Source organism: Dipodomys merriami, unplaced genomic scaffold (genome assembly GCF_024711535.1).
Source record: "Dipodomys merriami isolate MVZ:Mamm:240054 unplaced genomic scaffold, mDipMer1.0.p SCAF_672, whole genome shotgun sequence".
Lineage (NCBI taxonomy): Eukaryota > Metazoa > Chordata > Mammalia > Rodentia > Heteromyidae > Dipodomys > Dipodomys merriami.
The window spans coordinates 132,052-150,915 of record NW_027206260.1 but is presented as its reverse complement, the minus strand read 5'-3'; the positions used below and the strand labels follow the sequence as shown (position 1 = coordinate 150,915).

General features: G+C 48.2%; 1 protein-coding gene across 3 annotated transcripts; it reads right to left on the bottom strand.

Moving 5' to 3' along the window:
• Window positions 1-6,190: 6,190 nt before the first annotated feature.
• Window positions 6,191-16,727, bottom strand: LOC138815829 (vacuolar fusion protein MON1 homolog A). Of its 3 annotated transcripts, none has more exons than XM_070005183.1 (6): window positions 16,453-16,727; window positions 12,252-12,392; window positions 10,166-10,651; window positions 7,679-8,444; window positions 6,573-6,720; window positions 6,191-6,468 (listed from the first exon to the last, which is right to left on the bottom strand). In XM_070005183.1, the coding sequence occupies exons 2-6, from the start codon at window positions 12,376-12,378 to the stop codon at window positions 6,328-6,330; spliced, it is 1,668 nt and encodes a 555-aa protein (XP_069861284.1). In that variant the 5' UTR covers window positions 12,379-12,392; window positions 16,453-16,727; the 3' UTR covers window positions 6,191-6,327. The 3 variants fall into 3 exon arrangements, with proteins under 3 accessions (XP_069861284.1, XP_069861285.1, XP_069861286.1); XM_070005184.1 differs by lacking the exon at window positions 16,453-16,727 and adding an exon at window positions 16,191-16,326; XM_070005185.1 differs by lacking the exon at window positions 6,191-6,468 and having other exon boundaries at window positions 6,644-6,720; window positions 7,670-8,444.
• Between the last annotated feature and the right edge of the window lie 2,137 nt (window positions 16,728-18,864).

The following is an 18,864-nucleotide window of genomic DNA, read 5'->3' as shown; positions in this document are numbered from 1 at the left end:
AAAGCCAGAAGTGGTGCTGTGGTTCAAGTGGTAGAATGCTAGCCTTGAGCTGAAGAGCTGAGGGACAGTGCCCAGGCCCAGAGTTCAAGCCCCATGACCAACAAAAGAAGAAGAAGAAGAAGAAGAAGAAGAAGAAGAAGAAGAAGAAGAAGAAGAAGAAGAAGAAGAAGAAGAAGAAGAAGAAGAAGAAGAAGAAGAAGAAGGAAGCAGCAGCAGCAGCAGCAGCAGCAGCGTTCAGGACAATCTGGCTCTTGTTTCCAGAAGTGATCTAGAAGGTCCCAGCTGTGCAAGAAATGCATAGGTCAGAGAGGAGATGTGGGGGAGCTCCAGAAAAGGAATAGTGGAGGTCATCATTTTCTATACATTGTTTGAGCAGCATTATAAAGGCTAAAGCATGTAGTCTGGCTCTGCTGGCTGAACAGGAGTCAGAAGAAACCTAATGTGAAAGCTTAACCTCAGCTCTGGTCCCTCCACTGGAGCTTTAGTATGTAGAAGCTGTAGAATGGTGTGTGTGTGTGTGTGTGTGTGTGTGTGTGTGTGTGTGTGCATGTGCACACGCACACATGCGCAAATGCACGTACACACAATCTATAAAACTGGCCTCAAGAAGGAACTTCCTTTACGTGCATCTGATCATATAACATAGTATTTATGAATGAGCTCCAGGAAGTGGATATAACAGGGTTTTTTCCTTTGTTTTAAAAAAGAAAAAAAAAAAAAAAACAACAGAAGGAACTTCCTAACTGCATCTAGCCCAGTGCTCTCTCATACCCTGGAAATGGAGGAGGTATAGATTTTAATTCCCAAAAGCACCTTTAATCTGTAAGCCTTGCTGGGCCTCAGTTTCTCAGATTCTGAAATAAGAATGTTTTCTGTGTGTGTGTGTGTGTGTGTGTGTGTGTGTGTGTGTGTGCACGTACACACGCGTGCAGGCACTGGAACTTAAACTCAGGGTCTGGATGCTGTCTCTGAGCTTTTGTGCTCAAGGCTGGCATTTGATCATTTAAATCACATCTCCACATCTGGCTTTTTGGTGGTTGATTTAAGATGAATCTCCCAGACTTTCCTGCCCAGGCTGGCTTTGAACCCTGATCTTCAGAGCTTAGCCTCCTGAGTAGCTAGGATTACAGGTGGGAATCATTTATTGGCACCTGGCAACAATTGGTTTTGGTTTGCCCAGAATTCCCTCTCCAGAAAGAATAGATGGGTGGATCCAGTACTGTTTTACCATCTGCCTTACATGAACCTACACAGCTGTAGAAAATGTTTTCCCTCAACACTAGAGGGAAACCCCGGAGGAATCCAGTGGGCCTGGGCTCTAAGGGGAGAAGCTTCAGGGGAGATTGGAGATGGGACCTGTGCTATTATCAATGGATGGCAGGGCTGCAGAGAAGAGGATTGTGGGAAGATTTGGAAAGTTCTACTCCCCCCACTTCCCCCTGTATACCCATCACATCCCCTCCCTAACCAGACCTTTGAAAACACTGCTTCCTCCTTCCTCCTCTCACAACTGAAACGGCTTCTACCCTAGGAGGACTTTTAAGACCCAGACCATGTCAAACTCTTCTTCAGACCATAGACCTTCACTATTCCCACCCCAACACAGTTCACTCAGTGAACCTCCATTTCCCAAGGCAGGACTTTGCCTTCTCTCAGACTGGAGCTCCATGAACACCTGGTGACAGAGAGGAAACATGACTTGGGGTGTCCACACCCAGTACCTAGAAGATATTGTGCCTTAAGCAACATAAAACGTGTTCACTCCCCTAACCGGAATTGGCCCGGAAATGAATAAACACCCAGTGAAAACCATGGCATGGATCCAGTGTTTAATGGTCAATATGGCTAATGATTGTCATGAAGGAGCCAGGCACTGGCGGCTTATGTCTGTAATCCAAGCTACTTAGGAAACTGAGCTCTTGGGGATTATGGTTCAAAGCCAGCCTGGAGCAGAAAAGTCCTCTGAAACCCTTACCTCCCATAAACTACCAAAAAGCTGGGGGCTCAAATGGTAAAGAGCTAGTCTTGAGGAGAAAGAAAGAAAAAGAGAGAAAGAGAAAGATTGAGAGAGAGAAAGGAAGGAAAGATGGAAGGAAGGAAGGAAGGAAGGAAGGAAGGAAGGAAGGAAGGAAGGAAGGAAGGAAGGAAGGGCTGAGGGACAGTGCCCAGACCCTGAGTTCAAGCCCTAGGACCAGCACAAACCAAAACAAATGGTCATGCAAGGCAAAACAACCTCCACCTGGAGTCCATACCAGGGTTTTCATGAACCTGTTCCTGTCCCCAAATGTTTGGAGAGTTGCTGGAGATTAGGAAAATACTTCACACATCCATCTGGATCCTCCAGTTCACTCCATTTGGCCACAAAGTGGTTGGGGGAGTATAGTAGCCATCAGCTGGTTCTCTGCTGCCACCGTGTGGCTGTAGTGGTCACTGTCCCTTCTCCTTGTCCCGCTCCATTTGTTGGCTTTACAAAAGTAGTTAAGGTCAGCCTGGGGTTAAAAGCATGGCTTGGTTGGTAGAGCACTGGCCAATGAACAAAAGCATCAGGTAGCAAATTCAAGTCCCATTCTCAGACCAAAAAAAAAAAAAAAAAGAATGTAAGCTAATATGGTCTCTTGCAGTATACAAGTCTTGCTCCGGCCCAAGGTAAACTCAACATAGGTATATGGCTTATGACCTGTCCAACTACCCAGACATCTTTTCACCATGAAGGAATGTTGACTTGTCTCTCTTTCTTGGGCTCTGGGTCTCTCTGAATAGTGGTCCAAAGGACTAGGCCTAGCCTTTCTCCAACCTAGAGATCACATTACCAGCAGCAGAGGTTTCTTTCCCACTGCAATATGATCATCTCACACTGCAGCTTTAAGTGAAATCCTTCTGCCACTTTTTTTTTTTTTTGTCAGTCATGGAGCTTGAACTCTGGGCCTGGGTGCTGTCCCTGAGCTCTTCAGCTCAAGGCAAGCACTCTACCACTTGAGTCACAGCACCACTTCCGGTTTTCTGGTGGTTAATTGGAGATAAGAGTCTCACTGACTTTCCTGCCCTATCTGGCTTTGAACTGTGATCCTTAGATCTCAGCCTCCTGAGTAACTAGGATTACAGGTGTGAGCCACTGGCACCTGGCTCTGATACTTTTTTTTTTTTTTTTTTTTTTTGGTCAGTAATGGGGCCTGAACTCTGGGCCTGGGCTCTGTCCCTCAGCTCAAGGCTCAAGGCTAGCCCTTTACCACTTGAGCCACAGCACCATTGCCAGCTTTTTCTGCTTATGTGGTGCTGAGAAATCAAACCCAGGGCATCATGGATGCAAGGCAAGCACTCTAACACTGAGCCACCTTCCCAATCCTCTGCCACATTTTTATCTGGAAGAATCCATAGATTCTTCTAGCTTCATTGTGGAACATATCAGGTTCTTTACTACCAGGTCCTTCTCACTAGGTCCTTATCTTTATACATACGGGTTCTTCAGCTAGGAATACCTTCTCTATTTGCCGGCTCCCTATAGTTAGACCACAAATTCCAAAGTGCCTATTTTCTGAGATCCATATACTAAATGCTGTGATAAGTATGACACTTATCACTTATTCTGTGACTCTGTGTGTGTGTGTGTGTGTGTGTGTTTTAGTCCTGGGACTTGAACTCAGAGCCTGGGTGCTGTCCCTGAGCTTTTGTACTCAAAGCAAATACTCTCTCTATATACATATATCACTTGAACCAGAGCTCCACTTCCAGCCTGCGTGGGGGGCTGGCTTCCAACCACAATCCTCAGATCTCAGCTTTTTAGTAGTTAGAATTAGTGAGCCACTAGTATCCAGTGACACATGTGTGTGAGTTGTGGGTCTGGAATTCAGAGCCTGGGTACTGTCCCTGGGCTTTTCTGATTAAGGCTAGCACTCTACCACTTTGAGACACAGCGCCACTTCCGATTTTCTGGTGGTTCATTGGAGATAAGAGTTTCACGTACTTTCCTGTCCACACTGCTTCAAACCACAATCCTCAGATCTCAGCCTCCTGAGTAGCTAGGATTATGGTGTGAGCCACTAGCACCTGGCAACACTTTTTTTTTCTTTCTGTCAGTCATGGGGCCTGAACTCTGGGCCTGGGTGCTGTCCCTTAGCTCTTCAGCTCAAGGGTAGCCCTATACCATTTGAACCACAGTGCCACTTCCAGCTTGTTCTGCTTATGTGATGCTGAGGAATCGAACCCTAGCCTCAAGCATGCAAGGCAAGCACTCTACCACTGAGCCACCTTCCTGGCCCCAACACTTTTTTTTTTTTGGCCAGTCTTGGAGCTTGAGCAATAGCATCACTTCTGGCTGTTTCTGATTATGTGGTACTGAAGAATCAAAGCAGGACCTCGTGCATGCTAGGCAAGCACTCTACCACTAAGCCACACTCCCAAGTCCCACTTCTTTTTTTTTTTTTTTTGTCAGTCATGGGGCTTGAACTCTGGGCCTGGGCGCTGTCCCTGAGCTCTTCAACTCAGGTGAGTGCTCTACCACTTGAGCCACAGCACCACTTCTGGTTTTCTGGTGGTTAATTGGAGATAAGGGTGTCATGGACATTCCTGCCCGTGCTGGCTTTGAACCATGATCCTCAGATCTCAGCTTCCTGAGTAGTTAGGATTACAGGAATGAGTCACAGACACCTGGTTCCACGTATTCTTATTTAGATGCTTAAGTACAGAAAAGGGTAATAGGGGTAATAACCACCAGAAGTGCTTAGAGCTGATAATTGTCTGGAACATCCCCAAGAGCAAGGAGAGGGACAGGAACCACAAAAATAGAAAGTCCCAGGCATGTGTGCAGATTGAGCAGTACCCAGTAAGCCTGTAGTTGCTCCCAGGGGCTTTGGAATCTAGGCTGATAATCTGCTGCCAGGTTAACTCTAATGGGATCTAGTTTGAGACTAATGACAGAGGTTATGGCTGCTATTTGCTGGGTTAGTAAGCACAATTGTCCCAGTGCACTCTTGACCCATGCTACCCATACAGAGACTCATTCTCCAACATGAGTTGGTTTTAGCTGCAGAAAATCGTGGCCCAGCTCTTAAGAGACTGCATGAGACTGATTCTAACAATCTGAAGACACTTTATGGCCAATTTTCTCTCTAGACCTTCTACTCCCTTGATGGTTAAGTTGTAGCAAGACCAGGAGAGCCTCCAGCAACAAGGTAGAGGCCTTTTCTGTACTATGCCCTGGGCTTTTCCCAAAGGTCTCAAGGTAGAGTGAATGGAATTGAGCCTTCACTGCTGAGGCTTATGGGATCTCCGAGGTGCCTCATTGCAGGTATGGCCAGGAAAGCTAGGGAACAAGGTGTCAGAGGAAAGCCCAGGGCACCTAGTGGGCACCAGCCCTTGTGAAGATAGATCTACAGTTAGAGGCCTTGTGGTTCTCCTCTCAGACCCTGTAGCTTATTCCTGGTGGCCATCTTGACCAGTGTGTTTGTTCACTATTAGGGGAACTGAGGCACACAAGCCTAAAGAGGGATTGTATCTCCAGAGGTGTATGGCAGCAGGGAAACCGACTCTGAATTTATCTGTGCTAGACACTGAGTTTCTTGCTAAGGGCTCCCATCTACTCCACTTTGATCACCCTGGTTTTTTCGGTTCAACCTATACTGAACTATAGCAGTCTACTAAACAGAGACACAGCTAGAACACTGATGGTTGGATGGTCCCTCAAGGCATACAATTGGAGGCTCCCACCCAGAAGTGAAAAGGAGAGGCAGGGACCAGAGCAGACTGAAAATGGAGGAAGGAAGGTAAGGGTAATATAGTAGTAGGATACCTGAGAATCCTTTCCACATGGCAGGACTTCAGCTGAACCAAAACAGCCCAGGCCAGAATCCAAGTCTGAATGTGTATGGCCTGATGCAGGGCTGGGAATGTGGCTTAGTGGTAGAGTACTTGCCTAGCATGAGCAAAGCCCTGGGTTCGATTCCTCAGTACCACCTAAACAGAAAAAGTCAAAGGTAGCACTGTGGCTCAAGTGATAGTGTTAGCCTTGAGCAAAAATAAGCTCCGAGACAGTGCCCAGGTACTGAGTTCAAACCCCAGGACTGGAAGAAGGAGAAGAAGAAAGAAAAAGAGTGCATTCCTATATGTAAGAAACTATGTTCAGGAAGAAGGAGAAGGATCTGGTGTCTCTATATGAGTGATAGGTGAAAGAACCAGTGACAGAGTATCTTTACCAAAGCATTTTAATGAATACACCAACCCACAGTCCCTGCCTGCTGGCTGGGTAGGAGAAGCCAGCCCCACCTGGAGGCTCCCATGGCTTCCCATGATGCAGAATGGGCCTGGGAGGGCTGAGTCTGCACACCACTCCCATCAATAGGTGAGGGGTGTGAGGATGAAGAGACGGTCTTCCTCTTTACGGATCCAGCGCATCAGTTTATGAATGGCATTGACAGCTGATGCCTTGGTTCCCAGGGGGCTGTAGCAGATGTAGAGCTCAAAGGCACCTGTCACCTGAAGGGGGGGGGGCAAAGGGTGGTCATCTAGGATAGATGCCCCTGGTAGCTCCATACCCATGACCTTTTTATCGAAGCCCAGTCCTTTCAAGGCCACCTTACCCAGGCAAGGAGATTCTCGTTGGGGCCTGTGTAGTAGATGGTCTTGAGTGGGCGGGAGGCATTGTGGGCTCGGCTGTGCAAGTACTGGTAGAGGCCCAGCAACCGTTCCTGCTCCTCTTCGCTGGTATACGGCGCCTCAATCTCAGGACTGCAGATATGGGGGTGGGTTTGCAAAGGAATGATTTCCCTTGCCTTCTCAGGAGATCTAGAAATACCTACTCCTACCCAGGGAGATTCCACCACAAGTCCCATTTTTCCAGATTCTCCTCTAGGATGGGGGGGACGGGGACTGTCTTCTCGCCATAGAAAGACTTCCCAGGACAGACTGAAGCCCTGCCCCCCCAAAAACACCTTAATTTCATGGTGTTTGGTGACACTTCTTTGGAGAGACCAATCTGAATTGAGGTGTCCAAAACACAAAGTGACAGGGTTTTTTGTTTTGTTTTGTTTTGATTTGTTTTTGCCAGTCCTGGGCCTTAAACTCAGGGCCTGGGCACTGTCCCCAAGCTTCTTTTACTCAAGGCTAGGACTCTACCACTTGAGCCACAGCACCACTTCTGGCTTTTTCTGTTTGTGTGGTACTGAGGAATCAAACTCAGGGCTTCATGCATGCTAGGCAAGCACTCTACCATTAACCACCTTCCCAGCTCCAAAGTGACAGGTTTTGAGGAAAGGTGAGATGGGAAAACCCCTAGGCCTAAAAGGAAATCAAGCAAGGCTAGAGCTTGCCCTCTCTGTCCAGCCCTTCCCTTAAGGGAGTGGTAGGGCGTGGGCTATGCATTGTGGAATGGACTGCAATGATCTTGCAAGTCAAGAGTTGCTCCAAGGTAAGGGAGCTGAGAGACCTCTGCTCCAGCTTTCTTCCCTAGGTTATATTAGTCATTTCCTGGCCTTACAAGTAATGAAGTGGGTGATGAGATGTCTGGGTCCCTGGGGGTCAAAGTAAATAAGCCCCAGCATGTTGGTCCACTCCTAGTTGGTTTGTTTGGTTTTGGTGGGGGAGGAGATCAGCTTCAAGGCTGTCTCCCAGGGTTCAAGACCAACCAACCTCCCCACCCCTACCCACCTTCCCACATCCTGTCTCCTCGAAGCATTACCTCCCTCACCTGGTGAAGAGTCCCGAGCTCTTTGACTTATAGAGGAAGTGGCGGAGGTCAGGGATGCCCACTTGGGCCACGCTGTAGTAGGGCGTGCGCAGCGCCTCCCGCAGTGCCAGGTGGGCTCCTCGCTTCCGAAGGCGCTCCAGGAAGCGGCGGCGACAGTCAGAGACAGCAAAGAAGTCCTCGCGGTCAGTGGAGACGAGCAGCAGGCAGAGGTCCGTGTCGGGCTCCAGGTATGAGATGTGCGCGTGGAAGAAGCCGGCCGAGTTGAATTTGGGCAGGCACACTGGCGTCCAGGCCTCGCCCTCCCGGAAAGACGAGGAGGAACTAATGAGGTTGAAGAGCAGGTGCAGGTCGATGGGATGGAGGAATTGGTCCTTGCGGCGCACGAGCGCCACCAGCTGGTTGCGGGCCAGCAGGATGGAGAAAACCAGGCTGCGCGCGCGCGCCTGCTGCAGGCTGGCACTCACCGCGTCGCGCACCGCCGCCGCTAGGGGGAGACAGCGCGCGGCCCCCATCAGGAAGCTGGGGTCTCGGGCCATGAGCTGCAACAGGTTGTCGGTGATGCGCTCCGAGCCGGAGAGCAGGCGCCGCAGATCGTAGTTCTGCTTCTGCTGGAAAATGTGGTTCAGCTGCGCCCCAGTAAGAAGGCTGAGGATCTGGTAGTAGATGTAGAGCAGCTCCTGCGCCAGCTCCTGGGCAGACTGCCGCGTGCGTGCCACTGTCACCAGCACCAAGGGGCTTCGGCGCACAAATACTACCTTGTAGCCATCTGAGGGTTAGCGGGAGGGTGTCAGCCTCGGTCCCTCTCCCAGGAGCCCTCCCAGATCGACCTTTCCCAGCCTGGCACATCGCACAAGCCTTTCCTTGCTCTGAGCTCTGCCCTCAGTAGCAAGGGTGTTAAGGGCGATGAGGATTAAAAAACAATAACGCAGGGCTGGGCAGGTGGCTCAGTGGTAGAGTGCTTGCCTTGCATGCATGAGGCCCTGGGTTCGATTCCTCAGCACCACAGAAGCAGAAAAAGGCCAGAAGTGGCGCTGTGGCTCAAGTGGTAGAGTGCTCGCCTGGAGCTGAGGAGCTGAGGGACAGCGCCCAGGCCCAGAGTTCAGGCCCCACGACTGGCAAACAACAATAAGGCATTACACACACGTTCTTGCCACTTGCTCTATAGACTGACTTCTACAGAAACAAGAAGCGCCTCATTAAAAAAAAAATATGTTTTCCCCCTTTGGTGGTACTGGTATATAGAACATTCAGGGCCTCATACTTGCTAGGCAAGCCCTTTACCACTTAAGCCCTGTCCCCCAGTCCTTTTTGCTTTGATTTTTCAAATAGGATCTTGCTTTTACTGGGGCAGCCTGAATCCCATCCTCCTATTTATGTTTCCAGAGGTAGCTAGGATGAAGGGTGTGTTTCACTGCGCACAGCTTTTTCTTTAAAAAAAAAAAATCCATCCTGCCAGTACTGTGGTTTGAACAGGTTTTCGTTTTTGTTTTTGTTTTTCTGTTGTGGGGCTTGAACTCTGGGCCTGGGTACTGTCCCTCAGCTCTTCAGCTCAAGGATAGCACTCTACCACTTGAGCCTCTGTACCACTTCCAGTTTTCTGGTGATTTATTGGAGGTAAGAGTCTCACAGACTTTCCTGCCTGGGCTGGCTTTGAACCGTGATCCTCAGATCTCAACCTCCTGAGTAGCCACCACCCCCAGCTGAACTCAGGTTCTTAAGCTCTCACTTGGCTCTTCGGCTCAAAACTGGCACTCTACTACTTGAGTCACGTCTCCACTTTTGGACTTTTTTTCCCCCTGGTTAATTGGAGATAAGAAAGAGCCTCTCAGAGTTGTCTACTTGGGCAGGCTTTGAACCTTAATCCACTTGAGTAGCTAGGATTATAGGTATGAACCACTGGGTTCCCAGCTGCATCTAGCTATCTACTGGTTGAGATGGGGGGAAATGGGGGGGTCTGTTGAACTTTTTGTCAGGGCTAGCCTAGAACTGTGATCTTCCAAATCTTAGCCCTCCTGAGTAATAGCTGGGATTATAGGCATAAGCCACTACATCCGGCTAGAAAAACACATTAAAAAAAAAAAGTTTTAGCACAGGTTTATTTTAGCACAACACGGTTAATGTAGGGAGAAAAAGAGAAGCATTTCCTGTGCCCACACAGGAAATAGTAGAAAAACACACATTCTTGTGGTAAGTGCTAACTTACCTAGTGAGTAGAAGCTAACGGTTTGTTGTCACTTCCCCAATTCACCTTTTCCAAATGGCAAAACTCAAAACTCATGTAAGAGCTCTCTTTATTCCTCACCACAGCCCCACAAAGGCCAGCAGTGTTAGCCTGTGTCCAGATGAATGAAGACCTTGAGGCTCAGAGAGGTGGAGGGACTTACCCTCCGTGACACAGCACAGCTGATCTGATACAGCCCTCTAGTCTGTGGAGATGCAAAAACCCTGTTATAAATGCACTCCCACCAACCTCTTCAGCTCGCTCACCTGCATGGATGGAACGGATAGCATTCTTGTCTGCCTCCAGGAAGGATACCAGGGCCACCATGACACCCATGGTGCTGGAAAGTGCCTCCTCCGACCCGTAGCGGGAGTAGACGGGCTTTCCTGCCTCGCTCAGCACAAAGACGTGCTTCTGGTGCAGGCGCCATGCCTCTGTGGCTTCCTCCTCATCTCCCTCGGTGGGGCCCTCCTTGGAGGGCTCCACAGCTTGTCGCCCAGCTGCCCCTGGGGGCTCCAGCCAGTCCTCGGAACTTCCAGGCAGCATCTCCTCTTGCAGGTCGCGAGCTACACCAGTCAGCTGGGTGCTTAGTTCACTAAAGTCCTGGCTGATTTGGCGCATGTCTGTAGGCAGTGGGGGAGGCCCCGCAGCACCCTCCTGGGGGCTGTCTCCAGAAGCGGCCCCATCCTCTGTCTCAGTCAGGTCTTCGTAAGAACGGGCATGGACGAACATGGCACCCTCCTGCCCAGCACCTGCAGGCCAAAAAGCACTGGTAATTAGAGGCATAGCTACTGGCAGACATATTCACCATGCTCTAGTATAGACTGCCTGTCCTTTTTCCTTACCATCTCCTCCCTCCCACCCATACTGGGAGGGCAACCTAGCCCCCTCTGGCAGCAGTGGTAGTGGGATCTGCCTCTCTCTCACAGCCCCATCAAACAGCCCATCTCTGGGCCTGGGTGTGTCCCTCAGCTCTTCAGCTCAAGGCTAGCACTCTATCACTTGAGCCACAGCGCCACTTCCTTCTTTTTCTGCTTATGTGGTGCTGAGGAATCAAAGCCAGAGCCTCCTGCATGCAAGACAAGCATTCTACCACTGAGCCACCCTTCCAATCCTGTCTTTTATAGAAACCTACACTAGGTCCTCACCTGCCTCAGGAGATCTGCACTTGCCATCTGCCTGGAAGGAACTCCTTACTCCCCATGACGGTGACAGCTTTTTTAGCTACTTGCTCTTGATCTCCAACCTAAGGCACCCTATCATAGCTCTCTTGGGTTCTCTGAAGCCATTGCCTAGTTAGTATCCTCTCCAATCACAGTGATGTCCCCCAAAGACATGAGTTTTGACTTTCTTGTGCTCAAAGAGCTCACAATCTTATGGAAGAAAGAGCTGGGCAATACAGAGGTAAAGAAAAAAAGATTGCCGGGTGCTGGTGGCTCACGCCTGTAATCCTAACTACTCAGAAGGCTGAGATCTGAGGATCGAGGTTCAAAACCAGCCCAGGCAAGAAAGTCTATGAGACTCTTATCTCCAATAAACCACCAGAAAACCAGAAGTGGCTCTGTGGCTCAAGTGGTAGAATGTTCACCTTGAACTGAAGAGCTGAGGGACAGCGCCCAAGTCAAGAGTTCAAGACCCACAACTGACATAAATAAATAGATAGATAAACAGATAAATAGATAGATAAATAGATAAATAATCAGGCTGGTTGGTGGTGGCTTATGCCTGTAATCCTAGCTACTCAGAAGGCTGAAATCTGAAGATCATGGTTCAGAGCCAGCTTAGGCAGGAAAGTTAATTAGACTCTTATCTCCAACTAAACATCAAAAAAGCTGGAAGTGGAGCTGTGGCTTAAGTAATAGAGCCCTAATCTTGAGTAGAAAAGCTAAGGGACAGCACCCAGACCCTGAGTTCAACCCCCAGGACTGGCATAAAAAAAAAAAAAAAAAAAAGAAAGCCGGGCACCAGTGGATCACAGTTCAAAGCCAGCTGGGGCACGAATGTCAGTGAGATTCTTATCTCCAATTAACCACCAGAAAACCAGAAGTAGCACTGTGGCTCAAATGGTAGAGTGCTTGCCTTGGGCTGAAGAGCTCAGGGACAGTGTCTAGGCCCAGAGTTCAAGCCCCACGACCACCACCACCAACAACAAAAAAAAAAAAAGAAAGAAAAAAAAAAACCCAGAAAGCAGGCCAGAAGCACATTGACCCTGGCTCCCTGTAGTATTCCCAACATCTGACAAATAGCTAGTGAGTGACTGAACTGATACATGAATGCATATGAATACCTATTGCTCCAGGAGGCTGCCTATTCCAGCTGTGAGCTAGTTAGAGCTGTGTACTCTGCCCATACCTGGCTCCGTCCCCTGGGCCAGTCCTGGTGTAGGGCTCTCAGCTCTCTCCACACAGTGTCCATCAGAAGGAGCCAATGTGCCCTCAGGGCATTCACTGCTTCTCTTCCTTGGCAAGTCCGCAGCCATCCTTAGGGTTCTCCCTGGAGTAAAAATGGCATCAGAGAAGAAGATACAATTGGCAAAGTCACTGGCATAATTAATACTGCTTAGCTTTAGCTAGGTGTAATGATATATGCCTGTGATTCCAGCAGTTAGGAGACTGAGGTAGGAGAATCACAAGTTCTAGGGTAGAATGGACTACATAATAAAAAACCAAGCTGGGAGCCATGCCTGTAATCCTAGCTACTCAGGAAGCTGAGATCTGAGGTTCAAGGTTCAAGGCCAGCCTGGGAAGGAAAGTCCATGAGACTCTTATCTCCTACTAACCACCAGAAAACTGGAGGTGGTGCTGGGCTCAAGTGGTAGAGTATTCACCTTGAGCTGAAAAGCTGAGGGAGAGCACCCAGGCCCAGAGTTCAAGCCCCACGACTGACAAAAAAACAACAACAACAAAACAAACAAACAAAAGAATCTGAGTTCAAATCCTAGCATCATAAAAAAAAAAAAAAAGTCAATTCTTCCTGGGTACACAGGGCTTCACTCAGTATACTCTCCATCCTTTATATCTTATATCTTTTTTTTTTCCTGTGGGTCTGGGGCTTGAACTTGGACCCTGGACACTGTCCCTGAGTTCTTTTGCTTAAGGCTAGCACTCTAACACTTTGAGCTAAAGTGCTACTTCTGGTTTTCTGGTGGTTAGTTGGAGATAAGAGTCTCTCAGGGGGCTGGGAAGGTGGCTCAGTGGTAGAGTGCTTGCCTTGCATGCATGAAGCCCTGGGTTCGATTCCTCAGCACCACATAAGCAAAAGGAAAAGAGTCGGAAGTGGCACTATGGCTCAAGTGGTAGAGTGCTAGCCTTGAGCTGAATTGCTGAGGGATAGCACCCAGGCCCAGAGTTCAGGCCCCATGACCGGACCCAAAAACAAAAAAAGAGTCTCTCATGGTCTCCCTGATATGTGGATGTTAAATAATCCAAAATGCAAGGAGATATGACAAAGTAAACAGGACTCAAGAAACAAAGGACCTCCACTCAATTTGTCCTATCATTTCTAAATGACTCCATGTTCTTGATCACATATATGGTGTATATATATATGTGTACATCTGAGGAAGCTAGGAGGAGGGCACAGAATGAGAGGGAATCAGGGGAAAATATACAACAGAGGGGCCCATCAGCTGCATTGGACATTGATGAAAATAAACTAAGCAACTCAAAGGCAGTGATGGGAGGGAGGGAATGGGAATGGGAGGGAAAGAGGGAACAGTTAACACTAAGCGAAAGGAAAGAAATATACATATCACCTGATGTGGAAGAAATAGTTGTATTGTCAAAACTCATAAAATTCACAAACATTACAGACCATGATAATGACGATTTGCCTTGTGAAGGTTAAAATGTGTTTGTGAGTTTAACTAAGGAGCACTATCCCACAATCTTATGAAATTTGTGAAATTTATATAATCACTTAATTTCAATAAAAAATGATTTAAAAAAAGAAGAGTCTCACAGACTTTCCTACTCAAGCGGGCTTTGAAGCACAATCCTCAGATCTCAGCCTCCTGAGTCGCTAGCATTATAGTATGAGCCATTAGAACTTGGCTTATTTCTTTTTCTTTTTCTTTTTTTTGTCAGTCATGGGGCCTGAACTCTGGGCCTGGGCCCTGTCCCTCAGCTCTTCAACTCAAGGCTAGCACTCTACTAACTTGATCCACAGCACCACTTCTGGCTTTTTCTGCTTATGTGGTGCTGAGGAATTGGAACCCAGGGCCTCATGCATGCAAGGCAAACACTCTACCACTGAGCCACCTTCCCAGCCACCTTATCAGACAGTAATATCTCTACTTACCTGGTTTTATTTCTTTTGACTAAAGGTCACCTGTGGCCGGCGATCCTATGTAGGAGTTTAGTCAACATTTGCCAGAGAGCCAGATAAGTATCTTAGAAGGGAAAGTGAAAGATCTATAATGGGTTGTCTAGTTCCAGCATACCTACCTTCAATGAAGCAAGACAGCCCTGCCTGAGGAAAAGATTTGTCTTTGGTGGTAATCAGGAACAATACTCTGCATTTAAAGGTACCTACTTTTAGTGGTCCAAGTTCTCTCACCTACAAAATGGTAAGAAAGGAGCTGGGAATGTGGCTCAGTGGTTGAGTGTTTGCCTAGCATGCATGAAGCCCTGGGTTCGATTCCACAATGCCACATAAACAGAAAAAAGCCAGAAGTGGCACTGTGGCTCAAGTAAGTAGATTGCTAGCCTTGAGCAAAAAAAGCTCAGGGACAGACCCCAGGTTCTCAGTTAAAGCTCTATGACTGGCAAAAAAAAAAAAAAAAAAAAAAAAAGGAAGGAACCAATACCTTGAAAACAGCCATTTACTAGTTGCTGTTACTAGTTTTCTTTTTTTTTTTTTTCCTTTTGATCCTTTTTGGGGATTTTTTTTTTTTTTTTTTTTTGCTATATAGCCCAGATAGCCCTCTAAGTTATAATCCTCCAGCCTTAGCCTCCTAAATGCCACAACACCAGGCCTAACATTATTCTTACTTTGCCTATAGACTACAGTAACACGTAAACTCTGTGGTCTTTGTTATGAAAGTCACTCCTATGAGAATTTGCTTAGCTTGGGCCAAGCCCTTGGTGAATAGCCTGGGGCAAACATACTTCTACCTTAGAGAGGCTCAGTAACTAGTTGCTGCCACCTACGTCAGGCAAGAAAGTCATCCATAGGCTTCAGGCTCACAGATCCAAACTGGATCACTAGTTTCTGCTGGTTCTGGAAGTCTCTATCAGGCTTAACTCCTTGGTCTACAAAATGCCCCTGGCTTCAAGCCTTACTCTCTAATTCAAAGATCTAAACAAGGTTTGGATCTTTGGTTTGTTATAGCAGCTTTGCCCTATCTTGAAGACCCCCCCCCCCCCCTTAGGATCACTTGTGGGCTTCAGCTACCTGAGCCCAGTGTGTTTGTGTGTTCCCAGCACAATACCTGCAAGAGGAAAACGCAGCAGATGCACAGGGCTAGCAGATTGCTTCTTTCAAAACAGTTTCCCTGCCATGTGAGGTTACCTAACACCTCAGCCTCTCCAAGGTCAGTCTGAGATTCCTGCCAGAAAGTCTGATGAGGTGAACAGCTTTCTGGATTTCTCCTGGAAACTCAGGCAGAAAGGCTGAGAGAATCCCAGCAAAATTCCACCCAACTTACACTGGACACATTACCTGTGCAAGCTGAAGCTCCTGAAAAGCTAGTCAAAGGGAGGTCTCTGAAAACTAGCCCATAAGCCTCAGAGAGGACTCTTTTCAGGCAGCTCCTCTAGATGCCTCCAGGGCTTGCTATTTTTCGTAGAAGTGCCCTGCAGGACCTGTCACCAATGTCACCAAACAAGTTAGTACAATCATCCCTTCAAGTGTGCCGCCCTTCCTAATAAGGCTTTGGAAAGCAGAAGAGTTTGCAAGAGCTCCTCCTTATTTGCTCCAAACTACTCTGAGCCCTCGTCCTGCTTGGATGGTACTTTACACTGCCTTTGGGGACCAGCATGTGTGATCCATGACAAACAGGGTCTGGATGAGGCAGGCTGGTGGCAGTTTCGGCCAGATGGCTTCCTTACGCTGAGAGCTAAGCCTGACCCTTGTCACTTCTGGTAGCCACTCCCCTCCTGACAAAGGCTGAGAGTCCCTATTAGCGTCCAGTAAGAGGATCATCGAATAATACGCCCTTTAGAACAAAGTCCCAAGATCATTCCAGGTGCTTGCCTGGCTTCATCCTACTACGCCCGCGGGGATTCAGAGAGACCAAGGCTGGTCTGCGTTAAAGTGAAGGAAAGGTCCGATCCAGCAAACGCCTCCTACCCGACCTCGCCCTCTTCGCTGAAGTATTCGGTTCTAGGTGTCATCTTTTGTATTGCCCAAGCAGCTTGGGGCCAGTCGGCTGAGTGACGTCCAAGAAGATCCTCCAGTCCTTCTCCAGACAGTACCGTGGGTGGCCGGGGACCCCCCCCCCCCCGCCGCCGCCAGCAGTCTACAAGCCCCTCCCTCCGAGGATGACAGCTCTCCAGCTTCTGCCCCCCCCCCCCCAGCCGGCCTGGCCACGTGGGTTGGCAGTCGGACTCACCTGTTTCTTGGGGGGGGGGGGGCGGATTCCAGGACGTACAGAGGGTGCCGGTCACTGTCTTCTGCCGCACCCGCGAAGGGGAATGGGTTTCCGGCAGGGCCTGGCCTGAGGGCAAAGGCTGGCAGGCGGGCCACGACCTCGAGAGGACACGGACATGGCCACGGCGAAGCACTGGTTCTTTTTCTACCACCCCCTCACCCGGTCGCCGGCGCAGGAAGACAGCCTTCGCGCGAAGCCTCTCGCGGCCGAGGCCCGGCTCCAGCCAGCCGCTCCTCGCCCAGACCCAGCCCGCCCCGGAGGTGCATTGTGGGAAATGTAGTCCGTGTGGCTCGGTTGCCCGAGGCACCGCGGGAAACTGGTTCAGGACTAGGAAGCCCTGAAGAACCAGGGGCCGCCCCGCTCCGGGAGCTCTGCCGTCACCTGGAACCTTACAGCAGAAACTCCACTTCTGGCCTTTTTTTTTTTTTTTTTTTTAAATAACTCATTGGAAATAAGAGTTTCACAGATTTTGCTGCCTGGGCTGCCTTGGAACCACGATCCTCAGAGCTCAGCCTCCTGAGTAGCTGGGATGACAGGTGTGAGCTACATGGGGTGGGAGGGCGGGGTGGGGAGGGGGGAAACCACTGCTGGGACCGTGGGAGTTTAAGGGCAGATAAATGTCATCGGTGGGCTCAGCCACTCTAGCTGTGTAAGGTGTGGACATGCGCAAAAGTCATAGTACTAATTGTTGCAAACAAACAAAAAACAATTTTTAAGCCACATTTTAATATATCAGTATAAGGCTCTAGAACGTGCAGTTGGCCAACAATGTACATAAGAATGACTTGAAAGTTAAAACAACAGCAACAACACTACACTCCCTGGACACTATCCCTAGAGACTTTTATTTAATTGGATGGGTGTGGGGAAACAGGCATCAGTAGCAGTATTAGATTTTAAATCTCCCCTAGGTGACTTGCCAGGGAGAGGAAATGCTGTAATTTTCTAGATGCAATAAAACCGACAAGGAAAACATAAGGCTCTTCTAATGGTCCTTATTTTGGAAGAACAGCTTTAAGAAGCAAAATTAGGGTTAATACTATTTATATTTTCTCTGAAGCAATAACTCACTTGATAGACTTATGGTTAATTCTCCCAACAATTCGGGAACCAGAAAGAAGGTCTAGAACTACTCTTTTGATCCTCTTTGCTGCTCCAACAACACCCAAGACCTTCTTTGCATCTCTCAACCTTACTCTGGAGGTGGTAGAGCTCTGCCATTTGGGCTTTTTCTCCAAGACTTTGATGGTTGCCACTTGTAGTCTTCTTCCACAACACTGACATATGACTGATATTCTGACATATATGGCCTCTTTTAAAAAAAAAAAAACTGGAGATGGATTTTCATGGGAGTATCAGTCCTTTGCATATGGTTTAAGGGAAATTTCCCATGTGAGAAAGTGCTCTAATCTTTAGCTATTCTTTCCCATGAAATGGAAAGAGGAGGAGGGAAGAGGAAACACTCCAGGTCATCCTATGTTTTTCCTCACTAGCTCAGGATCCCAGTTTCCTACCTTTAGGCCTCCTGAGTAGCTAGGCTTACAGCTGTGAGCCACTAGATCCTATGCAGGCCTATGAGTTTAAATACTAGTGACATGGCTCCACAATTTGCATATGTGTCCCTGATCTTTATATTCTAAACTGATAAATGAACCCAACTCCCAACTATACATCTCACCTATTTCTTTGATGTAATAAGTTTGAACTAGCCAGGCATAGTAGGTCATAGAATGTGGAAGGATAGAGCAAGAGGACTAAGAGTTTGAGACCTGAGTCTGGAGGCCTGGCTGAGGTGGTAGAATGCCTGCTTTGCAAGCATGAAACCCTAAGTTGAAACCCCAATATAGCAAAAACAAAAACAGAACAACAACAAACAACTAGACAAGAACAAAACAAAACAAACATATAAACAAAGACTCTTCATGGCTGGGGCCTGGGGGCTCACATCTGTAATTCTGGCTACTTAGGAGGCTGAGAGCTGAGGATTATGGTTTGAAGCCAGCCCAGGCAGAAAAAGTCCCTGTGAGACTCTTATCTCTAATTAACCACTCAACACCCCGAAATGGGCTGGGTGCTGGTGGCTCATGCCTGTAATCCTAACTACTCAGGAGGCTGAGGTCTGAGGCTTGTACTTCAAAGCCAGCCTGGCAGGAAAAGCCGTGAAACCTTTATTTCCAATAAACCTGCAGAAAACTGGAAATAGCTTTGTGGTTCAAGTGGTAGAGTACTAGCCTTGAGCTGAAGAGCTGAGGGATAGCACTCAGGCCTAGAGTTCAAGCCCCATGACTGACAAAAACAAACCAACCTTCATGTTACCCAAAATTGAGCTCTTATTTTTTATACAAAAACTGTTTCTCCTAAACTCTTCCCTCA

Bases quoted from the DNA above. Each gene is read 5' to 3' on its own strand.
- LOC138815829 (XM_070005183.1), bottom strand. From the start codon at position 12,378: ATGGCTGCGGACTTGCCAAGGAAGAGAAGCAGTGAATGCCCTGAGGGC. The intron at 8,445-10,165 runs GTGAGCGAGCTG...GCTAACCCTCAG, and splicing joins TATCCGTTCCATCCATGCAG to ATGGCTACAAGGTAGTATTT. The intron at 6,469-6,572 runs GTAAGGTGGCCT...CCCCCCCTTCAG, and splicing joins ACGAGAATCTCCTTGCCTGG to GTGACAGGTGCCTTTGAGCT.